Genomic DNA, 21,684 nt, shown 5'->3' on the forward strand with positions numbered 1-21,684 from the left:
AAGGAGAGCATATAATAATGTTAAAATGCGCTAAATATATACACTGCAAAAAACAAAAAAAAGAGGAATAAAAGTAGCTCACGACTTCTTTTATTTTTTGAAAGTAGCTCTCATCTTAAAAAAGGTTGGAGACCCCTGCATTAGAACTTAAAAACTGTAACTATAAGTATCTGAAATAAATATGTGTAATGAAACAAATACCAATAACTGTATTCCATTGTTTTCTTATGCGCAATTACTTCATACTGTCTTTGTCTTTTTCGTCCTGCATTTATTGTGCCCCCCTCAGAAAATAACTGGGCCCAGCCTGGCCCCCCCCCAGTCAAATTGGTCTAGAACCGCCACTGCGACGCAGTCCTCTATTGATGTTGTTGTGAGCGGTGTAGCGGAGAAAATCAGCGACGTAAAACGCTGTGTGAGTACGGCACGTAAACGGTTACGTCATGACGCAAACGATGACGCAATGACGCAATAATTCACCTTTGAACCTGCATCTGTAACAATGAGTGTACCAAAGAAAAGTCGACAATGAATGCCGAGTGTTTAATGAGGAGTGGACAGCTAAATACTTTTTCACCGAAGTGTGATATACTGTAAGGCTGTATGTCTTATTTGCCAAGAAACCGTTGCGGTTTTCAAATAATACAATATCAGCCGCCACTTTTCCACCATCTCTCACTGGCCCGACCGTCTGTTACATTTTAAAACTCATAGTGGCCATGTTTACATGCTCTAATATTCAAAAAGCTCTTTATTTCTCTCATACTGCCTGTGCTGCAGCACCTCTTTTCACCCTCTGTCTGAAACCAGAGCCCAGTCTGCTCAGATTGGTTAGCTGGTTGGCTCTATTGTGATTGGTTAACTGTCCAAAATGTTTTGGACAATGTGTTGGACCCAATACAAGTGTGTGTTACATAGTGATGTCACTATGTTATGGAAGTAAACAAAGGAGTCTAATGGAGGTGTTTCAGGCGGGGAGTGTGGGAGAGAAACTCCCTCTTGAGTGAACTTTGGGACTTCAGCCTTTGCAGACCATTTACATGCACACAAACCAAACCCCAAAAGTATAACGGGGCTCCTTTAAGTAGAAAATGTTGCCTTCATCATCAGTTTTTTTGTTTTTGTTTGTTTTAATATTTTTTTACGGATCAAGTTGATTCAGTTTTCACCATGACGGTAACATAACCAGTGGTCAAAAGCTCTTAATGTTAAGCCCCGAGCCTGTTTTTCAGGTCTCAGGCTCGAAAATGACATTCCCAGAACAAATGACCATATCTTCCCGTCTAAAAGGGTTAAATTAATAATCTTTTTTCTCAAAGCAAGTTTACACCTGTGAGTTGGATGTAGAAGTGTCAGAATCAATATAGATGTTTTTTATTTTAAAGTAAATTCAGATTGAACACAGTAAAAACATTTTAATTATTGTGTCCGTCCAAAAAAAAATTACTTATAGTGAAAACCACCCTTGAATGATGGGATGGTAGACTAAAAGCTTTAGGAATCCAAACTATAACATATAATAAGTACCCTGTATCAAGATTGATGCAAAACAAGTTAAATTTGACCTTTTTAGAGAGATTTAGCACCAAAAAAAACCTTCTTGGGTCATTTGGGTGGATTTTCCATATCTCTGGCCCCCCTTGTTCGATTTTGCTGATTGACATCTCTTTCTAACCGTCAGAGCCAATGGAATCGAGGGGAACTCCCACATACTCCTTATTTGGTAATGTGTGTGTGTGAGACTGCCGCATAGCCAAGACCGGAAGCTGTGATAATTCTGGTGGCTACCATTAGCAGCTAACTTTTACTCTCCGATTTTTACATAAAAATTGAATTATGGATTATAAATAAAAAAATGATTACCCAGAAATATTATCAAACTATGGATTAACCCAGGGGTCTGCAACCTTTTTGACCAAAAGAGCCATTTTGCTCCTTTTTCCCCCCAAATATTTTGTCTGGAGCCGCAAAACATATTTCATAGCTTGATAGCTAATAAAGTTGTATTTATTGTTATATCAGACAAAAACTACAGTTTTTTTGCATTTATTAGGCTATTTATTACATTATATACAACTGTTAACCTCTAATAAGAAACAAAGAACTCCTATAAGGAGAATTACAAATAATACACAGGCCTACTTTAAAATAAATTAAACACAGCACTTGGGGAGTCCTCTGAACATTTGAAGGGAAAAAAAATATTATTAAAATGGGCCCACTTTGAAATAAATAAAACATATAGCTGCATCCTAAAAAGAGTTAAAGGTAGGGTAGGTAAGAATGGAGAAACCAGCTCGAGTGCGCTAGAATTTGAAAATACACAACCGGAAAAAATAGGCCTCTTCCTTCAGACTTTCTTACAGAGTCCCTCCTCCAACACATACGAACGTGCATCATCAATGAGACCACGAGATAAGTTTTTGCACAGATGGAACAGAGATGGAAGGCTGACAGGCAGGTAGGCCATTCAGTTATTTTAGCCGGGTCGGCTAAAATGATTGGTCATGCTTTTTACAGCGCTACGGCTTCCAGAGATGAATTTTTGTATGTATTCATTGTCAAAGCATTTCATATATTCATTGCTATCGGGACGTTAAGAGCATTCCATGGAATATAACAAAAAGTGTTTTCTGAAATAAATTACATACCCCATTGAATTATGATTGAAGATCGTCAGCTGTCTTCCTCTCCCGTGTTGTTCCTCGATACGTAAAGGCTGCAGCACCTTTGACAACTTCTCTATACATATCAAACATACCGGTAAACCAGCATCTTTTGCTGTGAAAGCATATAACTCTGTCCACACAGAATTAAATCCTGTGTTCCTCCGGTACTTTTCTTTGATTTATCCATAGTTCGCTCATCGAGCCGGGGGTCCCCGCGCGAGTGCCTCCAAGAAAAGGCGCTCGTGCGGGACCGTAGCAGGATGTGACGCATATTTTAGTTGACCTAATTAAAACCGTTTTGTTTTTTATTTATGTGTCACAGTATCACCTCAAAATACAAGATACGAAACATTTTCAACCGTGCAACAAAATATAAATAGTCCTACAAGTACTTTTATTTTATTTCCTTCTTATTTTTGTCTAAGCTCAAGGGAGCCAGAGCAGAGGGCTTGAAGGGCCGCATGCGGCCCGTGGGCCGCGGGTTGCCGACCCCTGGATTAACCGATTCAGCCGCGTTTTTTCTCATTTTAGTGCCATTGAACAAGTCTTTTGATCAGATTGACAGCTACGGTGAGACGATCTCCTCTAAAAGCTACGTAAAGGTACGTGTTGTGATGTCTGAGTTTGCTTCCCCTGTCGCGAGTTCGGATCACTTAGTGATGATATATATTTAAGCAATAGCTCACGACAGGCCGTGGTATATGCTCATTATATCACAGCTAAGGGGCGTGGTTCGGCCCGACGCGAAGCGGAGGGTCGACAACCCCCTTAGCTGTAACTTACAATTCTACCCGTGGTATACGCTCACGACTAAGAACCAATCAGATTGCTTGATTTGACTTGTCCGTTTTATAATCTGGTATAACACATTAATAGGTTCTTAAATATTAAGATCCTCTGAGACACAGTGTCGGAAAAATAAAAAAAAGTACCCGCCGGCGGGGACCTTGGGGCTTAGAAAGAATTAACTTTGAAGGAGGCCAAAGTATTAAGAACTAAATCCACCTCAACCAGCTCCAACAGTAAGATGCTTTAGTCGTTGATGCATTAGTAATGAATCTAATAATGTAATCATATAACACATAGGTGATTCTTAATAAAACATTGAATAAATAAAGTATCAAAAGTAATTTTGGAGCAATGGCCTCTTCCTGCCCTGTGTCTCCAGCAGCACATGTTGCCATGATGACACACTCACTGACAAATATTGAGACATTGAGAATGAGCAACCTTTTGAAGGCTGTCAGAGTATCATTTCATCATAATCACCATCACAGTAAGTGAAAACAGAATTGTCCGTTGCTTTTATTTAAATAGATCAGTCAAAGCCAAATATATGATGTATTGAATGTTAAAATCGACCAACCCTTTGATAACGGTGATGGAGAGGACCTGACCTGATTAGCAGAAGTGTGTTTTTCTTTTGCTTGTCACCTTTTGCTTTTTTGTTCTGTGCTCTTTCTTCCAGCAGCAGTGGACTGAGCAGAAGTCCAGGAACGCCTCAGTGAAGGTCAAACCTTTTCATGACCTTCCAGCACTTTTGACAATCTCTGCGCATCGGTGCACTAACCATCAAGCCCCATGAGGCCCCGAGAAGAGCACAGTAATCAAGGTAAGATCGAGGGGTGGCGCTAAACACCGGTTCAATTCCATGGAAAGAGTGTGTGTTTGTGGTGAAAATACGCCACCTGCAGTGTCAACAGCTCACACAGTCCCCAGTAATCAAGCAACTCTAATATTTACACTGGTAGAAAACATTTTAGAAACAAGTCAGTATTTGTACTCTCCTTGAGTATTTCCATTTACTGGTCTTTCATACTTGCACTACAGTTGTGCATGAGTACTTAAACCTTGTACTTGTATTTGGTATTAAAAGGGCTCTATTGTGCTTTTTGGGGTTGTCCCTTTCCTGTAGTGTGTTCTAGGTTTTTGTGCATGTAAATGGTCTGAAAAGGCTTACTAATCAGAGCAGACTGGGCTCTGGTTTCAGACAGAGGGTGAAAAGAGGTGCTGCAGCACATGAGAAAAGTAAAGGGCTTTTTGAAAATTAAGGCAGAATACATATATGAACCTGAAATTGAGCAGAATAGGGTCCCTTTAAAGTTGATACTCTACATTTCCACACTGTGGTATTACTTTTACTTTAGCAGAAGATCTAAGTATTCCTCCACCTCTGGTAATAGGTGGAATAATAAACTAGTAAGAATATTATGTTACATTTTCTATGCACATTTATTAAGAAAAATCTCCAAGTTAAAGGTAATTCACTTCAGAAACACTTGTTGTTATATTCCATGGAATGCTCTCAACATCCCGATAGCAATGAATATATTAAATGCTTTGACAATAAATATATACAAATATTTCACCTATGGAAGCCGTGGTGCTGTAAAAAGCAAGTCCAATTATCTGCCTCGGCCCGGCTAAAATAACTGGATGGCCTACCTGCCTGTCAGCCTTCCATATCGTGCACACATTTATCTCGTGCCCTCATTGGTCATGCGCGCGTTTGTGTGTGTTGGAGGAGGGGCTCTGTAAGGAAGTCTGAAGGAAGGGGTCGATTTTTTTTCGGTTGTGTACTTTCAAATTCTAGCACATTCGAGCTGGTTTCTCCATTCTTACCTACCCTACCTGAATTTCAAATGTAATATACTAATTTATTCTGCAATGTATACATGAATACTACAGAAAAATCATCTTTAAATGGTTGAACAAGACTTTAATAAAGACGTTAAGCTTTTGTAAAAACAGTTTAAAGTTCAGTTGAGTTATACATCATTTACTTGAATCAAAAGAAGGTGGTTAAACCAGCCTCTGTAGTTTTGTAGTGACTCCTTCAATGCAACAGAACTTCCACAAGGGGGCGTCTGTGAACAACAATTATCTCTCTGAGGCCTTCTCATCAGGCTCATTATGATCGCATGGTTTCCAGAAAAGCTCCAGCAGCTTGTCTGAACACTGTGTGTGTGTGTGTGTGTGTGTGTGTGTGTGTGTGTGTGTGTGTGTGTGTGTGTGTGTGTGTGTGTGTGTGTGTGTGTGTGTGTGTGTGTGTGTGTGTGTGTGTGTGTGTGTGTGTGTGTGTGTGTGTGTGTGTGTGTGTGTGTGTGTTACATCTAACTTTAGAATGAGTTGCAAAAAATGTTTTTAATCTAATAAAAAGAGCCTTCTCCGTTGCTGCACCCACCCTCTGGAACTCACTACCCCAATCCATCAGAGATTCTTCCTCCCTCACAGCATTCAAAACATCACTCAAAACCCACCTGTTCAACACTGCATTCAACCACTGACCACCCCACTCCCCCCGTATTTTTTCTGTTTTGTTTATCTCTTTTTGTATTTCTTTGTCTTTTTTTGTTGTGTTTTCTTAAATTCTCTGTGAAAGCGTCTTTGAGTTTCATGAAAAGCGCTATAAAAGTCCCATGTATTATTATTATTATTAAAAACCAGATGGCTAATTCTGATTGGAGCTTGTCACTGAGCTTTGGCTGTAGGGATAGACCCTATATACATAAAAGTGATAATACAATTCATTTTAATTAAGTTAAATTCCTGTATTTAAAATCGTACTTAATATAAAATAAAGGAGATTTTTAAGAAACAATCTAGCCGTAAAACTGTATATTTCATTAGAATTCTGTAAAATGGTCAGTTTCGTTGTGTTAAATGAATATATTCATATTGATACTGATGTAACAATGTGTGTGGCATATTACTTTTGTAGCTAGTAGAACTGTACACCTATCTCATAAAGACATTTGCTCTAATTGGGTCCCAGCAGAAACACATAGCTGGTGATCTCAGACTGATTTGAATTCATATGAACCTATTTAAATTCACTTGAACTATATCTTAAAATAAGAAAGTAAAAGGCGCTACACTATTTTTATGAAAAAAAACTTGTTCAACTTAAACTTGTCATAATTTGAAAGGTGTTCATGTTTTGTTCAAATCATTAAAGGAAAAGTAACTTGTACATGTAGTGGAGTAAAGTAAATATATTGGAGTAGAAGTATAAAGTAGCACACAATAAATACTCCAGTACTATAACAGTATTTGTACATTATTAAATATCATAGGAACGTTTATATATTATATTGCAATACATTATACCGCCTGATCCTCAAGTGTTGTTCTGAAGAGATTCAGTTTCTTTAAGGGGTTTTATTTCTGAGTGCTCACACGATGAAGCCGACTCTTCCTGTTATCAGGCTGATCTACTGACTCTATGACAGATGTGAACAGAAGTGTAAGAGAAGCAGAACACACAAACACAAAACACAGTATTCTTCATGAAAATTTGACATTTTAATGGAAACTAAAATCGTGAACACTGGAAGTTTTTTTTTTGTATATCGACTCTATTACATTGTTTGGAATTTGAGGGTTATTATCATGCTTTAAAAAAAACATTGTAATGTGACACTTCTGTTAAATTCCAAACAAAAACATAAACAGACTGCTCACTTAAAAACGTAAAATGTCGACCTGTAAGACATTTGAGAAAGAAAAATGCTGTTGCCTCATCTTTTAGGGGGGCAAGAGATATCAAAGTGAAAAGAAGGAGGAGCAGACCAAAAAGAAATCCACACGCACAACAGCCATTTGAGGTGACACAGAAACAGAACAAAAGATGACTCGGCGCAACACATCGCCTCTTTTCATGACTAAACCTTGTAGACACATGTTGCCCTTTTTTTAAAATTATTATTCATGTGTGAACTCAAAAACACTACCTCTCAGGTGTCTTGCCCCCTCAATTAAAACATTTCCACAAAAAGGCAGTTTAAAGAAGGGACCGTTTTTAAGTAGAGCACAAACACCAAAGTCCAGCATTTCCCATTACAGACGATTGATTACTGGATGAAGGAGAAGCAGCACTTCTGGTATTTGTTTTATCTTTTGCTCTCACACACCGTCAAAGTGACATTCAGCCGCAACAGTAGTGACTTCTGTTCTTCACTATAAACTCCAGCCTGTTATGACATCATCAACACGCGTCCCCAGTCTGTGCGCTTGCCCTTCACTAGCTGAATATCTGAGTAGTGTACCTTTGGCGATAGCAGATTTCAGAGTTGTTGAACCGCACTTTAATACCTCACTCCCTCACAACATGATCACTACAAATACAAAATATATTAAGAGGAACTCTGGGATGCAGTGAGTCTCATCACTCCATCTCAACTATCTGAAGAGTTAGTCATTTGTAGAAAATCTGCTGGAAGAGTTCAAATATATTAACATTAACGGTGCTATTGTTGGGGGATAACATAGGTCAGTCTTTATCAGTAACGTAATCATCTAAAACTCACAAAAAGGAGACATCTTGATTTTCTGTATCATTTATTCCTTTTAGTCTCATCCTACTTGTGCATCTATGGATAAATTAGGTTCTAACTCAAAAATAAAACCTTTTTTAAAAACACGTTAAAACATAAATTTGTTAAATCAGTTTAAATCAATGATGTGCTACTTCAGACAGTAACTCGACAAATGCACCGGCATGAGTATAGGCCAGCGAGAGCTCGTCATCCGTCCCATTCAAACTGATTTTGGCTTACACATTTCAAAACCTACAAAACACATACAAATCTCATTGCTTTCAGCTGCGTCCATGTCGCTTGAAAGACGAAATCATAGGATTAGCTGTAAGAAAACTTAAAACAGCATTGCAAATGTTACAAAAGAATGAAGAAACAAAAATAAATGGCACGGATATATGCTGGAAGCAGATTTTAAACAATCAAAATTGCTGTAAAAGTATATATTTTTTTCACACAGGCACCTGAACATGAAACAAAAAAGGGGGAGGGGGGGGGGATTGAAATATAAGAGGAACTTGCATATAATAGGAAGAACTCGCTATGCACACACCCACAAATACAACGAGGCCGAGCTCGCCACTCACTGCCTGGAAGCCTGCATCAGTCCTTGAGGTGATTGCACATCCTGAGGGGACGGAGACAGAGACTCCACATGATCAGGCTTTACTTTCTCAACAGTCACTCGTCCCCCCCCCCCCGATCACTGATTAACCATGTACTTGGCTTCAAGAACCTGTTTTTGGTTTGCAGGCTACAATGCTAAATAATAGCTTCATCTTAAGAAATGCATATTCAACATGGCCTTTTTGCTGTATTAAGTGCTTCAAAAGACCATCCTTGGGGTGGGAGGATGGGAGATTCTCTGATTTCCCTGGACAGGACCATCCTCTCAAAGAGCAAGACAAAATATATTTTTTTAGTTTTGAAAGAAAAAGGTCGTAAGACTACAGTAACACCACGTACTACTCATTTTAAACACCCTGTTTTACATGTAGGAGCCTACAGATGCATCCCTGTCCGTGGAGGATGATGCTTTCAGCCTGAACAATTTGGCATGTACCATTATGTGAACCTGATTGTGTTGCTTTGTTGATGGGTTATGGACAATCAGAAAAAATTCAATTGTGAGGATTGTGTAACTTAATGCCGGATTAAATGTCAATTTCCACAAGCACAGAAAAAAAACACAAGTCTAAATGCTAATGGACAATATTAAATCAAAATGCCCATGCTTTCTCATATCAACACAGTTGTTATAACTCGGAGGGTACTTTTCCATAACATGCCGTACAATGGAAGCCAAAAAGAAAGTTGTTTAAATAGCTGACTGAGATAAGACATGTCAAGACAACTGGCTCTGCACGAGTACAAGCTGCAGCGCTGCCTAAATCAGGACACAGTGGGAAACAAGTGTACTTAAAAGCTCATACCCAGTATGGAGCCGACCAATAGAAACACCACTGATCCTCAGCAATAATAAATCAATAGGTGCTTCACTATGAACACACATGGGAGAAAAATGAACCATCAAAATTGCAAGATTACAGTATAGTATACATAGAAAACAGCGCGTGGAGCAATGTGATTTATCTTTTTTTTCTTTTCTTTTTTTAAAGGGGGAAATAAAAAGGAAATATTTTTAGAGCCCCAAATGACGCCGAGAGCACCTTGCACGCCATGACAGTTTTCCTCAAGAGTATTTGGTGTTTTGTCACACATCATACAAGACTATATATATATATATATATATATATATATATATATATATATATAAATATAGATATATCTATATATATATATAAATTAAAAAAATATGACTTCAATTGAGCATTTCCAATTTGAGTACATCACATGACAGGGGCCGTTTGGCAAAAAAACAATAGTTAACATAGTCATGGCTTTATTAACACTACCTGAGTTACATTTAATAATTCTGTATTTTTTTTTTTTTAAATAACAGCCCAGAGCCATTCTTTCAACTAGTATTTCTTGTCAATACATAGATCTCTCTTGTAATTAAAAGATAAAAGCAATTAGTTTACATAAAGTGCTATTGATCCACACATTAACCAAATCATATATTCTAAAGCAGTGGTTCCCAACCTTTTTTGTCTCGTGTCCCCCTACACTCATCTGTGATGATTCGCCTACATTTTTTCTTGTGTTAAACTCTTTTAAAAAATTGTATTCAACCCAACTGCTCCTTACATGAAAATGACTTGTATAACTCAACCTTAATACAAAAGCATTTAAACTTGACATTAACCCTTAAAGGTGGGGTAGGTAATTTTGGAGAAACCAGCTCGAGTGCGCTAGAATTTGAAAATACACAACCGGAGAAAATCTGCCACTTCCTTACAGAGCATCTCCTCCAACACACACGAACGCGCACATGACCAATGAGGGCACGAGATAAGTTTGTGCACAGATGGAAGGCTGACAGGCAGGTAGGCCATCCAGTTACTTTAGCCGGGCCGGCTCAAATGATTGGTCGTGCTTTTTACGGTGCTACGGCTTCCACAGATGACATTTTTTAATAGATTTTTTGTCAAAGCATTTAAGATATTCATCGCTATTGGGATGTTAAGAGCATTCCATGGAATATAACAAAAAGTGTATCTCGAGCCGGTTTCTCAAACTTACATACCCCACCTTTAATGTCAATGAATGAAAAACAATAATGTTAAGATTCACTTCTAGCAGTTTCAACATATTCTGTTAAGCCTAGAGATTTTAATGAGACACTTCAGCTTGCTTGTCCTTCATGAGCTTTGATAGTTTAGGGGGTTGGACACAAGGCTTATAAAAATTGATGTTTTGATGTGTGTAAATATTTAGCAATCCCTAATCTTTCTACGTACCCCCTAAACCCCCCAAGTAACCCTAGGGGTCCCTGTGCCCCCGGTTGGGAACCACTGTTCTAAAGAACAGGAACCTGAACAGTTCCTTTGCCATGTTGGATAAAGCGATCGTGATCTGGAGATGGAGATGAGTGATGTCACAGCTGGCCAATTAGTAGTTAGCGAATTTGGGCTCCCTAGACTTAATTAGATCTTTTAACGTGAGCTCCTTAGCAAAATCCACTTTAGGATTTGTGCAACAAACTGAAAACGCACTTTTTTTTTTAACAAACCCCACCAGCATTTTGGTGGTGATAACGTAGCTCCATATAACCCCTACACACTGTGTGTGGATCACACGGTGTTATTGCACACTGGTTTGCAAATGTAAAAATGTTAACAGTAAAACATAATATAATTCATTTTCACATTTGAACACTAAGTGGGTAGTTGGGGAGGGGAACCAAGAAGATTAGTATTGCCATTGTTGTTGTGTTACTGTTATCTTTGTATGGCAATGAACCTCTGACGTGTTCATTCCCTCCAGTAAACATGCAAGAAATACAATGCCGTAAGACAGAGAAGTAAAAGACCAGATGCTGAGTCAGAAAAACAGAAATAAAAATCAGTCGTAGAATGCAACACATGTTCCTTTGACAATAGGAATTGAACAGTTTGGACATAGAAAGAAAACCCCCAAAAACCTCTGTATGGACATCCTGAGTCTTGCTGCTGAACAAAGAGCTCATTGGTAGCTCTTGCTCGCTCAGTTAATTCCTAAATCAAGGATTCACATACTAGAAGATATATATTTAAATGAGTCGGAATTTAGGACCTGACCTCATATCAATCTGCATGAAATGTACTAGAAGCCTTAAGATGAAAATATTTTTGCTTTTAACGGAGACCTGGTGTAAAAATGAAATGAAGGGGCGTCGCTTTCCTTCAGATTGGGCACTCTTGTACCTGTGCTCTGGGGTCATACTGCAGGGCAGATAACACATTAATGTTAGGGCAGACAAACAGGCAAGTAGAAAAAGAAAAAAGCAAGTGTTTGAATTCCTGGGCTCTGATTTTGCCTTGAGAACTTAAGACAAGGTTCTCCCTTCCTGGATGGGACCTCACCTTTGAGCTTCCAAAGATCTGAACTCCACAACTTCAAGGCATTCTTTGCAAAGTGTGTTCTCCTTTTCCTCCACGGTAGATTCAAGCTTGCACACGGATGTGTATGTAAAAAGTCTAACATATCTACAATGAACTCATTTGAATGCGTGAAGAAGAAATGACTGAGGCATCCCAAAGTCGGACTGACGGCTGCTGCAGTTCAACAGGAAAAAGGCTTAGGGAGGTGCAATCCATGACACCTTCCTTTTGTTGAACTCCCAAACATCATCCTTTAAGAGCCATGAGACAAACAACTAGCAGAGCTCCAAAGTCTCAGTTGTCGTGTTGGAGAGGCACCGATCAACTCCTAACGTCCCTCCAGAGAGAGTGTGTGTGTGTGTGTGTGTGTGTGTGTGTGTGTGTGTGTGTGTGTGTGTGTGTGTGTGTGTGTGTGTGTGTGTGTGTGTGTGTGTGTGTGTGTGTGTGTGTGTGTGTGTGTGTGTGTGTGTGTGTGTGTGTGTGTGTGTGTGTGTGTGTGTGTGTGTGTGGCCCCTAAAGAAGTCTGTTATTCCATCGGAGATTCCAAGGAAAAATCTGTCATGCTAAACTATCAATGTTTTCACAGTTGTCACTTTATCTGTCCAACAGGATTCAGGACTCCAGGTAGATAATCGCAGCACCCAGAAGAGAAGAAGGAAAGTACTGTAAGTACCTCACTGATCAGGTCCGTCCTTGGTCTCATCATAAACCACCACTCTTTTTGGATCTACAGCAGAGGGGGGAGAAAGGTTAGTTTAGGGATACTCAACATACTTTGCCCGAGGGAAACCTTTTGCACCACGGGCCAGTGCATTAAAAAAAATAATAATAATATGTAACAATTGACTAGAGATGAATAAAGGTCTATAGGTTTTTCTCTTGTAGACTTTACTTAATAACAGCAAGCTTAAAAGACAAACATCTGCTCCAATCAGGGACATACTTAATAGCATATTTATATTTCGTTAAAATGTTTTCAATTGATATTTTTCTCTTTTTTTTTATGTACACTGTCCCCTCATCCTCAATAAAGGTACAGAGATTGGATCTTAAGGTCAGTATCATTAGTAGAAAAACAAATAACCATTTAAAATCTAAATAACGACATTGCTTCATTTGCTAAAAGAAAAAACTAGTTATGTTGAAAAATATGTTTTTTCTCCAAGTCGAGTATCAAAAGTACCTTCATTGGTATTGGTAACTACACTAATCTTGACACTAAACCCGGCCCTAGCCAAATTGGCTCAAATGTGTATTCAACACAGCCTCAACACACTGTTTTGACTGTACACCAGTATTATGTTAGTCATTTGAGTGCCATTAAGTTATTACTCTGGGTTGCTTATGTTCCTGAACTTTTAGTTATACAATAAATGTGGCATTTAACTTTGAAAGATGAACTCTCATGTGATGTTTGTCCATGATATACAGCTATCTGTGCCTGAAGGGCCCACTGTGGGCTTTAATGCAGCCTCTGTGCACATGCTGCTCTACAGTCAAACTAGAACCAAAGTGTTATTTAGGGTAAAGAAATTACCATACAAGCTTCAGGATCTTTCTCTATCACTATTGAAAGGCAGCCCTAAAGTGAAACATGGGCAAACATTTACCATCTTCTCATATTTTACATCTCATATGCAGGTGCTTTTGTGATTAATAGATAAGATATATATATTTAGATTCAGCTTGTTTGCATCCAAGTCTTGATCACCCATTTTCTTATGTTGACAATGTGCAGCTAAAAGCTGCAATGCCGGGTTTTTTTTTATGAAAAAGGGTATTTTGAAATACCAAACAGCAAAAGAGCTAATAATAATGAAATCATTCTTGTTGTTTTTTTACATTTGCATCCCATTTGGATCAGAATCAAAAGCCTAAAGCACTTGGTTCAGCACATGTATGTATGAATATAAGTAGCCTCAGATTTGGACTCCCACCAGAACACATCTTGTATTATATTACATGTTCTGACCTTTCTAGATCTAAATCTTTTTGAGAAGACTGAAGGACCTGAACATTTCTGAAAATGGAAGATGAAGAAGTGAGGGCTACAAGCTCAGTTTACCTTGTTTTTGCAGGCTGAAAATGAATTCCATTTCTGTTGAAGGAAAACAGAAGAGGCATTATTTCAGGTCATAAAGAACATTTTCAGAAAATGCAATACTGTTCTGTTAAAATATGTAATGTCAAAATGTATCATTTAGTTTCTGAATGCATTGTTTCATACATATAACACTAACATTCCTTAAGAATTGTAGGCACTTAAAGATATCATTAAGATTTTAGTAGATCCAAAAGGCAAAGTCTGCCACCATCATTCCCGCACTAGATTCAAATTGCATTAACGCACAAGAGGGATTCACAGTAGTTATCCAGCAACAGTATTTCATTTGATTTCATAAATATAGGACTACATTTCTTCCCACTTTCTTACTCTCCCTAATCGGATAAAAGCTGTATTAAGCTTCTACTAGACAACACCGAACATGACTTCAGAATGATTCACATTTAAAGCATTCGGCTGCCAAAACAGCTACTTTGACTGTGAAACAGTTACAAAAGACGCAATGTATTTCTCCCATACAGGTTAGCTGTAATTACGACGATCTTCAATAATGTGTAGGATGCGGGTAATTTTTCTTATCAAAGCAATTATAGTGCCAGCAATACTAGGGATTGGCAATATATCATCATATGATAATACGAGACTTTATTATGGATATTCTCAGATCGTGTTAGATGTCTATCCTGGTTTAAAAGTTGTTCTAAAGTGATGACACAAACTGTTCTGTTTTACTATTTGCCTTCACCCACTTTGTCAGCATATCTACATTACTGGTGATTATTTGTCAAAAATCCCATTGTGTGGGTATTTTGTTAGAGCACCAACAGTAAACTCTCCAATAATGTCACAATATCTATATATTGAGGTATATGTATGTTTTCCTCTTCAAGCCTCTGTGAGCTTATAGATAAAGAGTCACAGGCTACAGGCAGCACACTTAGGGATTTCAGTATTAATTATTTAACAACTTCTTTACTAAAACAATGAACGTTTGGTGACACTGAACAACCACGGGTGTCCCCAGATCCACCTGGAAATAAATCTCAACCATAACAAATTAAATTATAATTTAACCGATAAAAATAGTAAGCAGTCAAAGTTACCTTTAGTGTGATAAGTGACAGCAGCTTTAATATCGAAGGAGCCCCAGCTGCAGCTCCTGCCAATGTCTTTAGTGGGAGCCTGTTGTTTGGATGAGCCAAACAACACAGTGGTTAGCTGGCCCTGTGCAGGCTTAGCACCGTTGTCTTTACCGGCAGCAGAAACAGCAGAACCTGCACCCTTGGCCTCAACTTTTGTCTTCTGCTGGCTACATGGTTGCAGCTTGATATCCTCGTCACTCATCACACACGCAGGAAAACAAGCATTAGACGCATTGCAAGGAGCACAAGTCCTTTTCTCTGGGTTTTGAGCCAAAGTGCCAGGCTCTAAAAAAGATGGGCTCACATCAAAGCATGGCTGGGCAGCCTTGGCAGCAGCAGCCTGACACTCGCTTTGAGGTGTGACCACAGTAGTCTTGTCCGCTGCAGGCACCTGGCCACCTCCTCCTCCTTCTGGACCCAAGTTGGGGTCATTGATGAAGGAAAGCCCCCACTGATTCTGGAAGATATCTCCCAGGGCTTTCTGATTTGTCTGAGCAGCCGGTGGGTCGAGATGACGAGCACTAGGGAGCACAGGTTGCATATTTAAAGGGTAAATTAAAAGAGTACACTTTCTAAGCTCGTATGCTTCTCCATCTACAGGACTGGTTGTAGAGCTACAGTTACTTTCCAAAGGAGATGCTACATTCTCGCCACTTGAAATAGATGGGGCTGGTGGAATACTACTAGCAGCAGGAGCAAAGAAGGTACCCACTGATGGGCAGCCATTTCCGTTTCCAGAAACAGGGCCATTAGTAAAGCTAGCTGAGGTGATAGTTTTCATAGCAGACATGGGGACCTGTGACAGTCTAACCGGAGGAGGCAGTGCCTCTCCTCCACCTTGAGCTACTTTGTTGAGGTTCTCTTTCACTTTACTTGCATAACTGATCTTGGGAACAATTTTTGCACTGCTATTGTCCACAGGAAACACCGGAGGGGGCTTGAACAAAGTCCACGAGTCCTCTTTTGAAGGTGAGGAAAGCTTGGATTTGTGCCTTTCCTCAGTCTTTTTACCAAAAGTGCCAGCTGTTTTACCATCAGAGTTTTTCCTCTGAGATTCACCCATTGAAGCCTCTGATACAACAGCCCGTCGAGCAGTTGACTGAGCTTCTACTTTATTTGCTGCTCTAAAGCCATCAAGTCTAGAAGTCATCCCCTTCTCAGTTGTCTCCACATTAAAAGCAACGTGTTCTTGTGTAGTGTTGCCCTGCTGCATGTCTTTTTCCTTTTCTCTTATCACATTATCAGTGTTCTTGGCATTGTTACATCTGGCCTTGCGTTTTTTCGGAGTAGTATATCCACCCTCAGAGCCGCTGCCATCATTGTCCTTGCTAGAATAGCCATTTGTAATTAAGCCACAGTTTACAACGCCATTTTGAAGCAACAAAGAGTCTTTTTTATCCAAAGGTTGGCTCTCATGATGATTCAAATCCAGAGCCTTTTCCTTGTCATTTTTAAGGTCCATATTCTTGTTAAGGTCCAGTCCTTTGCTGCTCACTTTTGGAACAGTCATGTACAGCTTTTGGGAGGATTTCTGCTTCGCATTTGTATTACTTGCATGTCTGTTACCATTGTTGTTGGGGGTATGTGATATAGGAACAGTATCAGACAGATGTGGATTCCTCTCCCCTTCCTCCTCACTGATGTTTACTTTTTTAATGCCTGAAAAATAAAACACAATCAGTTTGATGAAATTATACAAAACCTCAGACATGTGTTCAACTAGCTTAAAGAGAACTGCCCCAACTTATAAAAAGGTACTTAATACAAAAACGCTATGCCAATTTTTTTCCCACTAATACAAAATAGAAGTCATGCAAAGACAAAAAAAAAGGTACCTCTACAACATATGTTTGGTAAAGTATTTGTAAAGCAACAATAAGAAATAGGACCTCCCTGACTCACAGAACCTAAAAAAATATTAGGATTCTTCGTGTCTATATTAGTCCTTTTTTAAATTAACCCCATTATGAATTATCCAGCTCAATCACATTTGGCATTGCAACTTTTCCTTATGCAAACCATAAATATATATGTTTGGCCTTTTTGTGTGTTCAAAGTTAACTTTCTTTACAGATAAATTAGTCCATTTTTAAAAAAAGCAATGTGGCCGGGCATATTTTTAACCAGAGCAGTGAGACAAACAGATAAATTGCCATTGCTAGTTCACGTTGAAGTGTTAACATAACGGTAAATTCAAAGATGAGCTGCGTGATCACAGTATTTAGCAAGCTATAAGCAATATACCTCACAAAAGTAAACTGCATACTGGAATGTTAACTTGAGATTATCTGATCTGACATCAAATACCAGTTGCTGCAAGATGTAATGGGAGGGTTCACAGCAGCATATATGACATATATTTGGAGTGGCAGTGAACCAGAAATAGGTCTATGCATTGCAAAGAGCAGAGACATGGGCACGGCTGCGTCAACCTAGGGCTTCAAATTCAATGGTGCTGTCCCTCATGTCTGCGGGCACAGCACAAGCACCTCCATGTAGCCTTGCTTCACTTAGTTGTATTATACAGAGGCCCTTTATTATTTTATTTGCCATTAAACGTTATTTCGACAGTTACAGTGTCTGTTTAGTTGCAGCAAACCGTATTTGTATCAATTGGTCATTACCGAGTTGCTGCGTGGCTTCACGTTAACTGGACAACATGCAACAGGCCTGTCAAAGATGGCTAACGTTAGCTAATATCAACTAGCCAGGGACTCGTTGGGCATTAGCAAGCCCTGGCACTGATAATAGTCGGCTGTGCCGTAAGACAGCCACGTAACACCAATAACATAAGTAGACAAAAGAGACCAACGAAATGTCAGTGTTGCAATGTACCTTGGTTGGGAAAAAGTATTTAGTAGCCGGGTAACTGTAGCATTAGCTCGCAGTGATATTCTAACATGGCCGACAGGAAATGGCAGCTCAGAACATTCCAGTGTAGCCGGCTCGCTTTCCTAAACTGGACACAAGCATGTTGAAATGAATCAGGTAGATATCTGCCTACTGTTCAACGCGAATCACCATGCAAGCATACTGGTTAATGCATATATAACACATGGTGACCCAGTCGGATTTCTGAAAGTATTTAGTAGTATTTGCCATAGAAAACGAGTGTTGAAACCGGCGCACAAGGTCAATCCCCGATATGTCAAACCAGCGACAACTGTCACGCAACGTCAGCTAGCCACCTAGCTAACGTATTACATGGTCTCTTGTCCAACAGTGGCTAACTGTCGGTCCAATAGGTTAGCCATTCACCCGCTGTGACGTTTCTCAAATTACCCAGGGCACTGCAAATAGTTTGATTTGAAATCTAGCTGGTATGCTCAGCACTCAATCTGAGCGGAGTTAAAAGCTAGCAAATGCTAGTCGGCTCGTTGACATTAGCTGAGTAAGGCTAGCAAGCGTTAGCTCACTTTTCCGGATGGCCCAACCTGTTTTCTTCGTCTGCGTTTCCTGATGCTGGAGCTGGAAGTGGCTCTGATCATTTTTTAGACAAGTTGTATGTTGAGTAGATTGTCTGTCCTCTCCGTGGTGGTTGTATTGCCTTTCTTGTGCCCGATCTTTGGGCTGTTCCTCCATTGAAGTGTAGAATGTCGGACTTGTTCAACCAATATGTTAGCTCACAGAGTAGGTACGGGATAGTCCAATCACTACCAGTGTAAAACGGAAGCTATTTGAAGCCTCTGTAAGCGTCAGCAGTAAACGTCTAAAAATGGCACTGTTTTGGGTGGTCACCGCCACTAAACTCCGTGTCTAGTTTTTGCGCTGAGATATGCAGGGGATATTTTGCAGAGTTTTTCGGATCTCGGTAGATGATTCACACAAAAATAACGGACACGTGATAGAAGATAAAAAAATCTTTTCGGGGTGGGGTTCGTGTGTGAACTAAAATCATATGACCGGAGCCGCTGCCACGTCTCCAGCCAGTGGACACGTTGGTGGAGGGTCCCTGCGAGAGCAGCCGCTCTCTCAAAAATAGAAAAGCAACTTTATAGTCAAACATTCATAATTAATTTTCAAATATGTTACCACATTTCCAATAGAAAAAAAAGTAATGCTTTCTATAAGCCATATAGTGTGTATTATGTATTTAAAGTGAATTATAATTCATTTATTATTATTCACATGTATTGTACTCTGATTTATTATATACATATGTACACAACATAGACCTGACTGAATTATAAGCGTTTTAGGATTGCTCTTGACTAGTTTTGAACTAGAGTTTTACTAATGGGGCTTATAAGACTTTATGTACCCATACTCACCTTTAATCTCTTCAAGAATTACAATAGCTATGGTTTAAACTAGTCAACAGCATCCATGAGACAAATAACATTCTTTAAAAGTCACATCTTAAATATTTTTATGATATTATGATTGTAGTGAGCGCACCACAATGCAACATGTACTTTAAAAAGTGTAGCAATTAAGCAATATAAATGCATTTTAACTCACTACTGGACTTAAAATCACATCAGATTTTTGAGGACAGTACATTTGACTGTGTGTGGTATATTTTATATGTATATTAATTGTTCAGTTTTATTTCCCCCCACAAATATCACCTTAAAAATATGTGTATTTAGGTTATTTGCCCACACGCAAAAACACATAGAGAGACATATGAGTGAGAGGATTACATCATTGCAAAACATAAACAGGTATTTGTATAATTTTTCTATATTTGATCTTCTCTTACAACTTATTTCCTTGTTGTTTATGTTTGCACAATCATACACCAAAGCAAATTCCTTGTATGCCTATGTGTAAACGTAACTGGCAATAAACTCGATCCTGATTCTCGGATTGAATTTATTTGGAATACATTTATGTCTGTTATGTTATATCATACTCTGATTTGATGATTAGATCTGGCTCAAAGCATTGGTCCTCGCATGGGTCGGTTCAGGGGATGGGGCAACGGTGGCCAAGACCCCCTGTAACAATGAGCTGTCACCCCCGTCCATAAGAGGAGTTTATAATGATGATACAGTTTTAGGTAGTAGTGCCGTAACTAGCAAGTTACCAGGAATGCATTTAGTTTTTCATAATGTCATTTAATAACATTGTAGCTACTGAAACAAATGATGTTACCTAAAAATAACACCAATAATAGTATTTAATGTATTTTTCTGTACTATGACTTCATGCAAAGCTATAAATGTTAAAATGTTCATCACTGTCTTTATCTTTTCTGTCCTGCATTTAATTTGCCCCGCTCATAAAATAATTGGCCCCAGCACTGAAAACGAATTCACTCTGGGAGGTGTAGTTTTAATATGACTCTGTTTATTTATATACTGTATATATATTTATATACAGCTCTGGATAATAAAACCAATTATAATAATTAGATATTGAATATTTAATTATCGTGGAAGTAATTTTTCATTTGTAGAGAAAAGGATGGTTTGTTTAATTTATCATTTCACATACCATACCTCATAATACTCATAGTTCCTCTCCTCACATACTGTATGCGGCTGATATGTGGCAGAATGCATCATGGATCATGTGGGGCATAACAGAGACAACAGCGCCCTCTGGTGGCAGACATAAGGATCGGGTTGTGTACACAGCACTAAACTGCACTTCATTTATTGAGTCTCATATGGAATACCTCTTGGTTATCTAATTGTCTATATATTATGTTTTTGTGACTTTAAAGAATATTTTATTGTTAAATTCTGGGAGTTAAAACACTGCAAACTGTTTTTCACCCTGTTTTGCCTCCCTTTACCCCATCAACTCAGTACAGACCGCAACTAAGATTAAGTATTCAGTATATAAAGGGTGTTTTTCAGGTACATAAAGGATCTTCAGATATCATGAACTGCATTTTGTTTATCAATATATACATAATCTTTTCCATTGATAGGACTCGTTTCTTATACATGACAATTCTTGGCCCATCCACATTTTTCGAGGGAAATTTATCGAAATAAAGTCATGACTCGTGACATATAATGACTTCTTAATGGCAAACTATACAATCTATTTTTTGAGATCTTTAATATTACTTATTTATGACATTATAGACTAAACATTTCCAATTACATACTTTACTATAACTTCTTTATGACATCCATCCATCCATCCATCTTCTCCCGCTTATCCGTGGTCGGGTCGCGGAGGTAGCAGTTCCAGCAGAGAGCCCCAAACTTTATTTTCCCTGGCCACATCAACCAGCTCTGACTGGGGGATCCCAAGGCGCTCCCAGGCCAGAGAAGAGATATAATCCCTCCATCTGGTTCTAGGTCTACCCCTTGGTCTCTTCCCAGCTGGACGTGTCTGGAACACCTCCCTAGGGAGGCGCCCAGGTGGCATCCTAACTAGGTGCCCGAACCACCTCAACTGGCTCCTTTCGACGCGAAGGAGGAGCGGTTCAACTCCGAGTCCCTCCCGGATGACCGAACTTCTCACCTTATCCCTAAGCCACCCTGCGGAGAAAACCCATCTCGGCCGCTTGTACCCGCGATCTCGTTCTTTCGGTCATGA

The 21,684-nt window shown here is 39.1% G+C and overlaps 1 protein-coding gene across 2 annotated transcripts; it reads right to left on the reverse strand.

Moving 5' to 3' along the window:
- Positions 1-6,952: 6,952 nt before the first annotated feature.
- nufip2 (nuclear FMR1 interacting protein 2) lies at positions 6,953-19,109 on the reverse strand. Of its 2 annotated transcripts, none has more exons than XM_079649907.1 (4): positions 18,597-19,109; positions 15,142-16,839; positions 14,039-14,071; positions 6,953-12,700 (listed from the first exon to the last, which is right to left on the reverse strand). In XM_079649907.1, the coding sequence occupies exons 1-4, from the start codon at positions 18,760-18,762 to the stop codon at positions 12,648-12,650; spliced, it is 1,950 nt and encodes a 649-aa protein (XP_079506033.1). In that variant the 5' UTR covers positions 18,763-19,109; the 3' UTR covers positions 6,953-12,647. The 2 variants fall into 2 exon arrangements, with proteins under 2 accessions (XP_079506033.1, XP_079506034.1); XM_079649908.1 differs by having other exon boundaries at positions 18,615-19,108.
- Positions 19,110-21,684: the final 2,575 nt, after the last annotated feature.

The sequence above is a fragment of the Notothenia rossii genome (genome assembly GCF_949606895.1).
Source record: "Notothenia rossii genome assembly, chromosome: 9".
NCBI classification, from domain to species: Eukaryota; Metazoa; Chordata; class Actinopteri; order Perciformes; family Nototheniidae; genus Notothenia; species Notothenia rossii.

Coding starts and splice junctions, on each gene's coding strand:
- nufip2 (XM_079649907.1), bottom strand. CDS start 18,762: ATGGAGGAACAGCCCAAAGATCGGGCACAAGAAAGGCAATACAACCAC. Junction 16,840..18,596: donor AGGTTGGGCCATCCGGAAAA/GTGAGCTAACGC, acceptor TTTATTTTTCAG/GCATTAAAAAAGTAAACATC. Junction 12,701..14,038: donor TTTCAGCCTGCAAAAACAAG/GTAAACTGAGCT, acceptor CCTCTGCTGTAG/ATCCAAAAAGAGTGGTGGTT.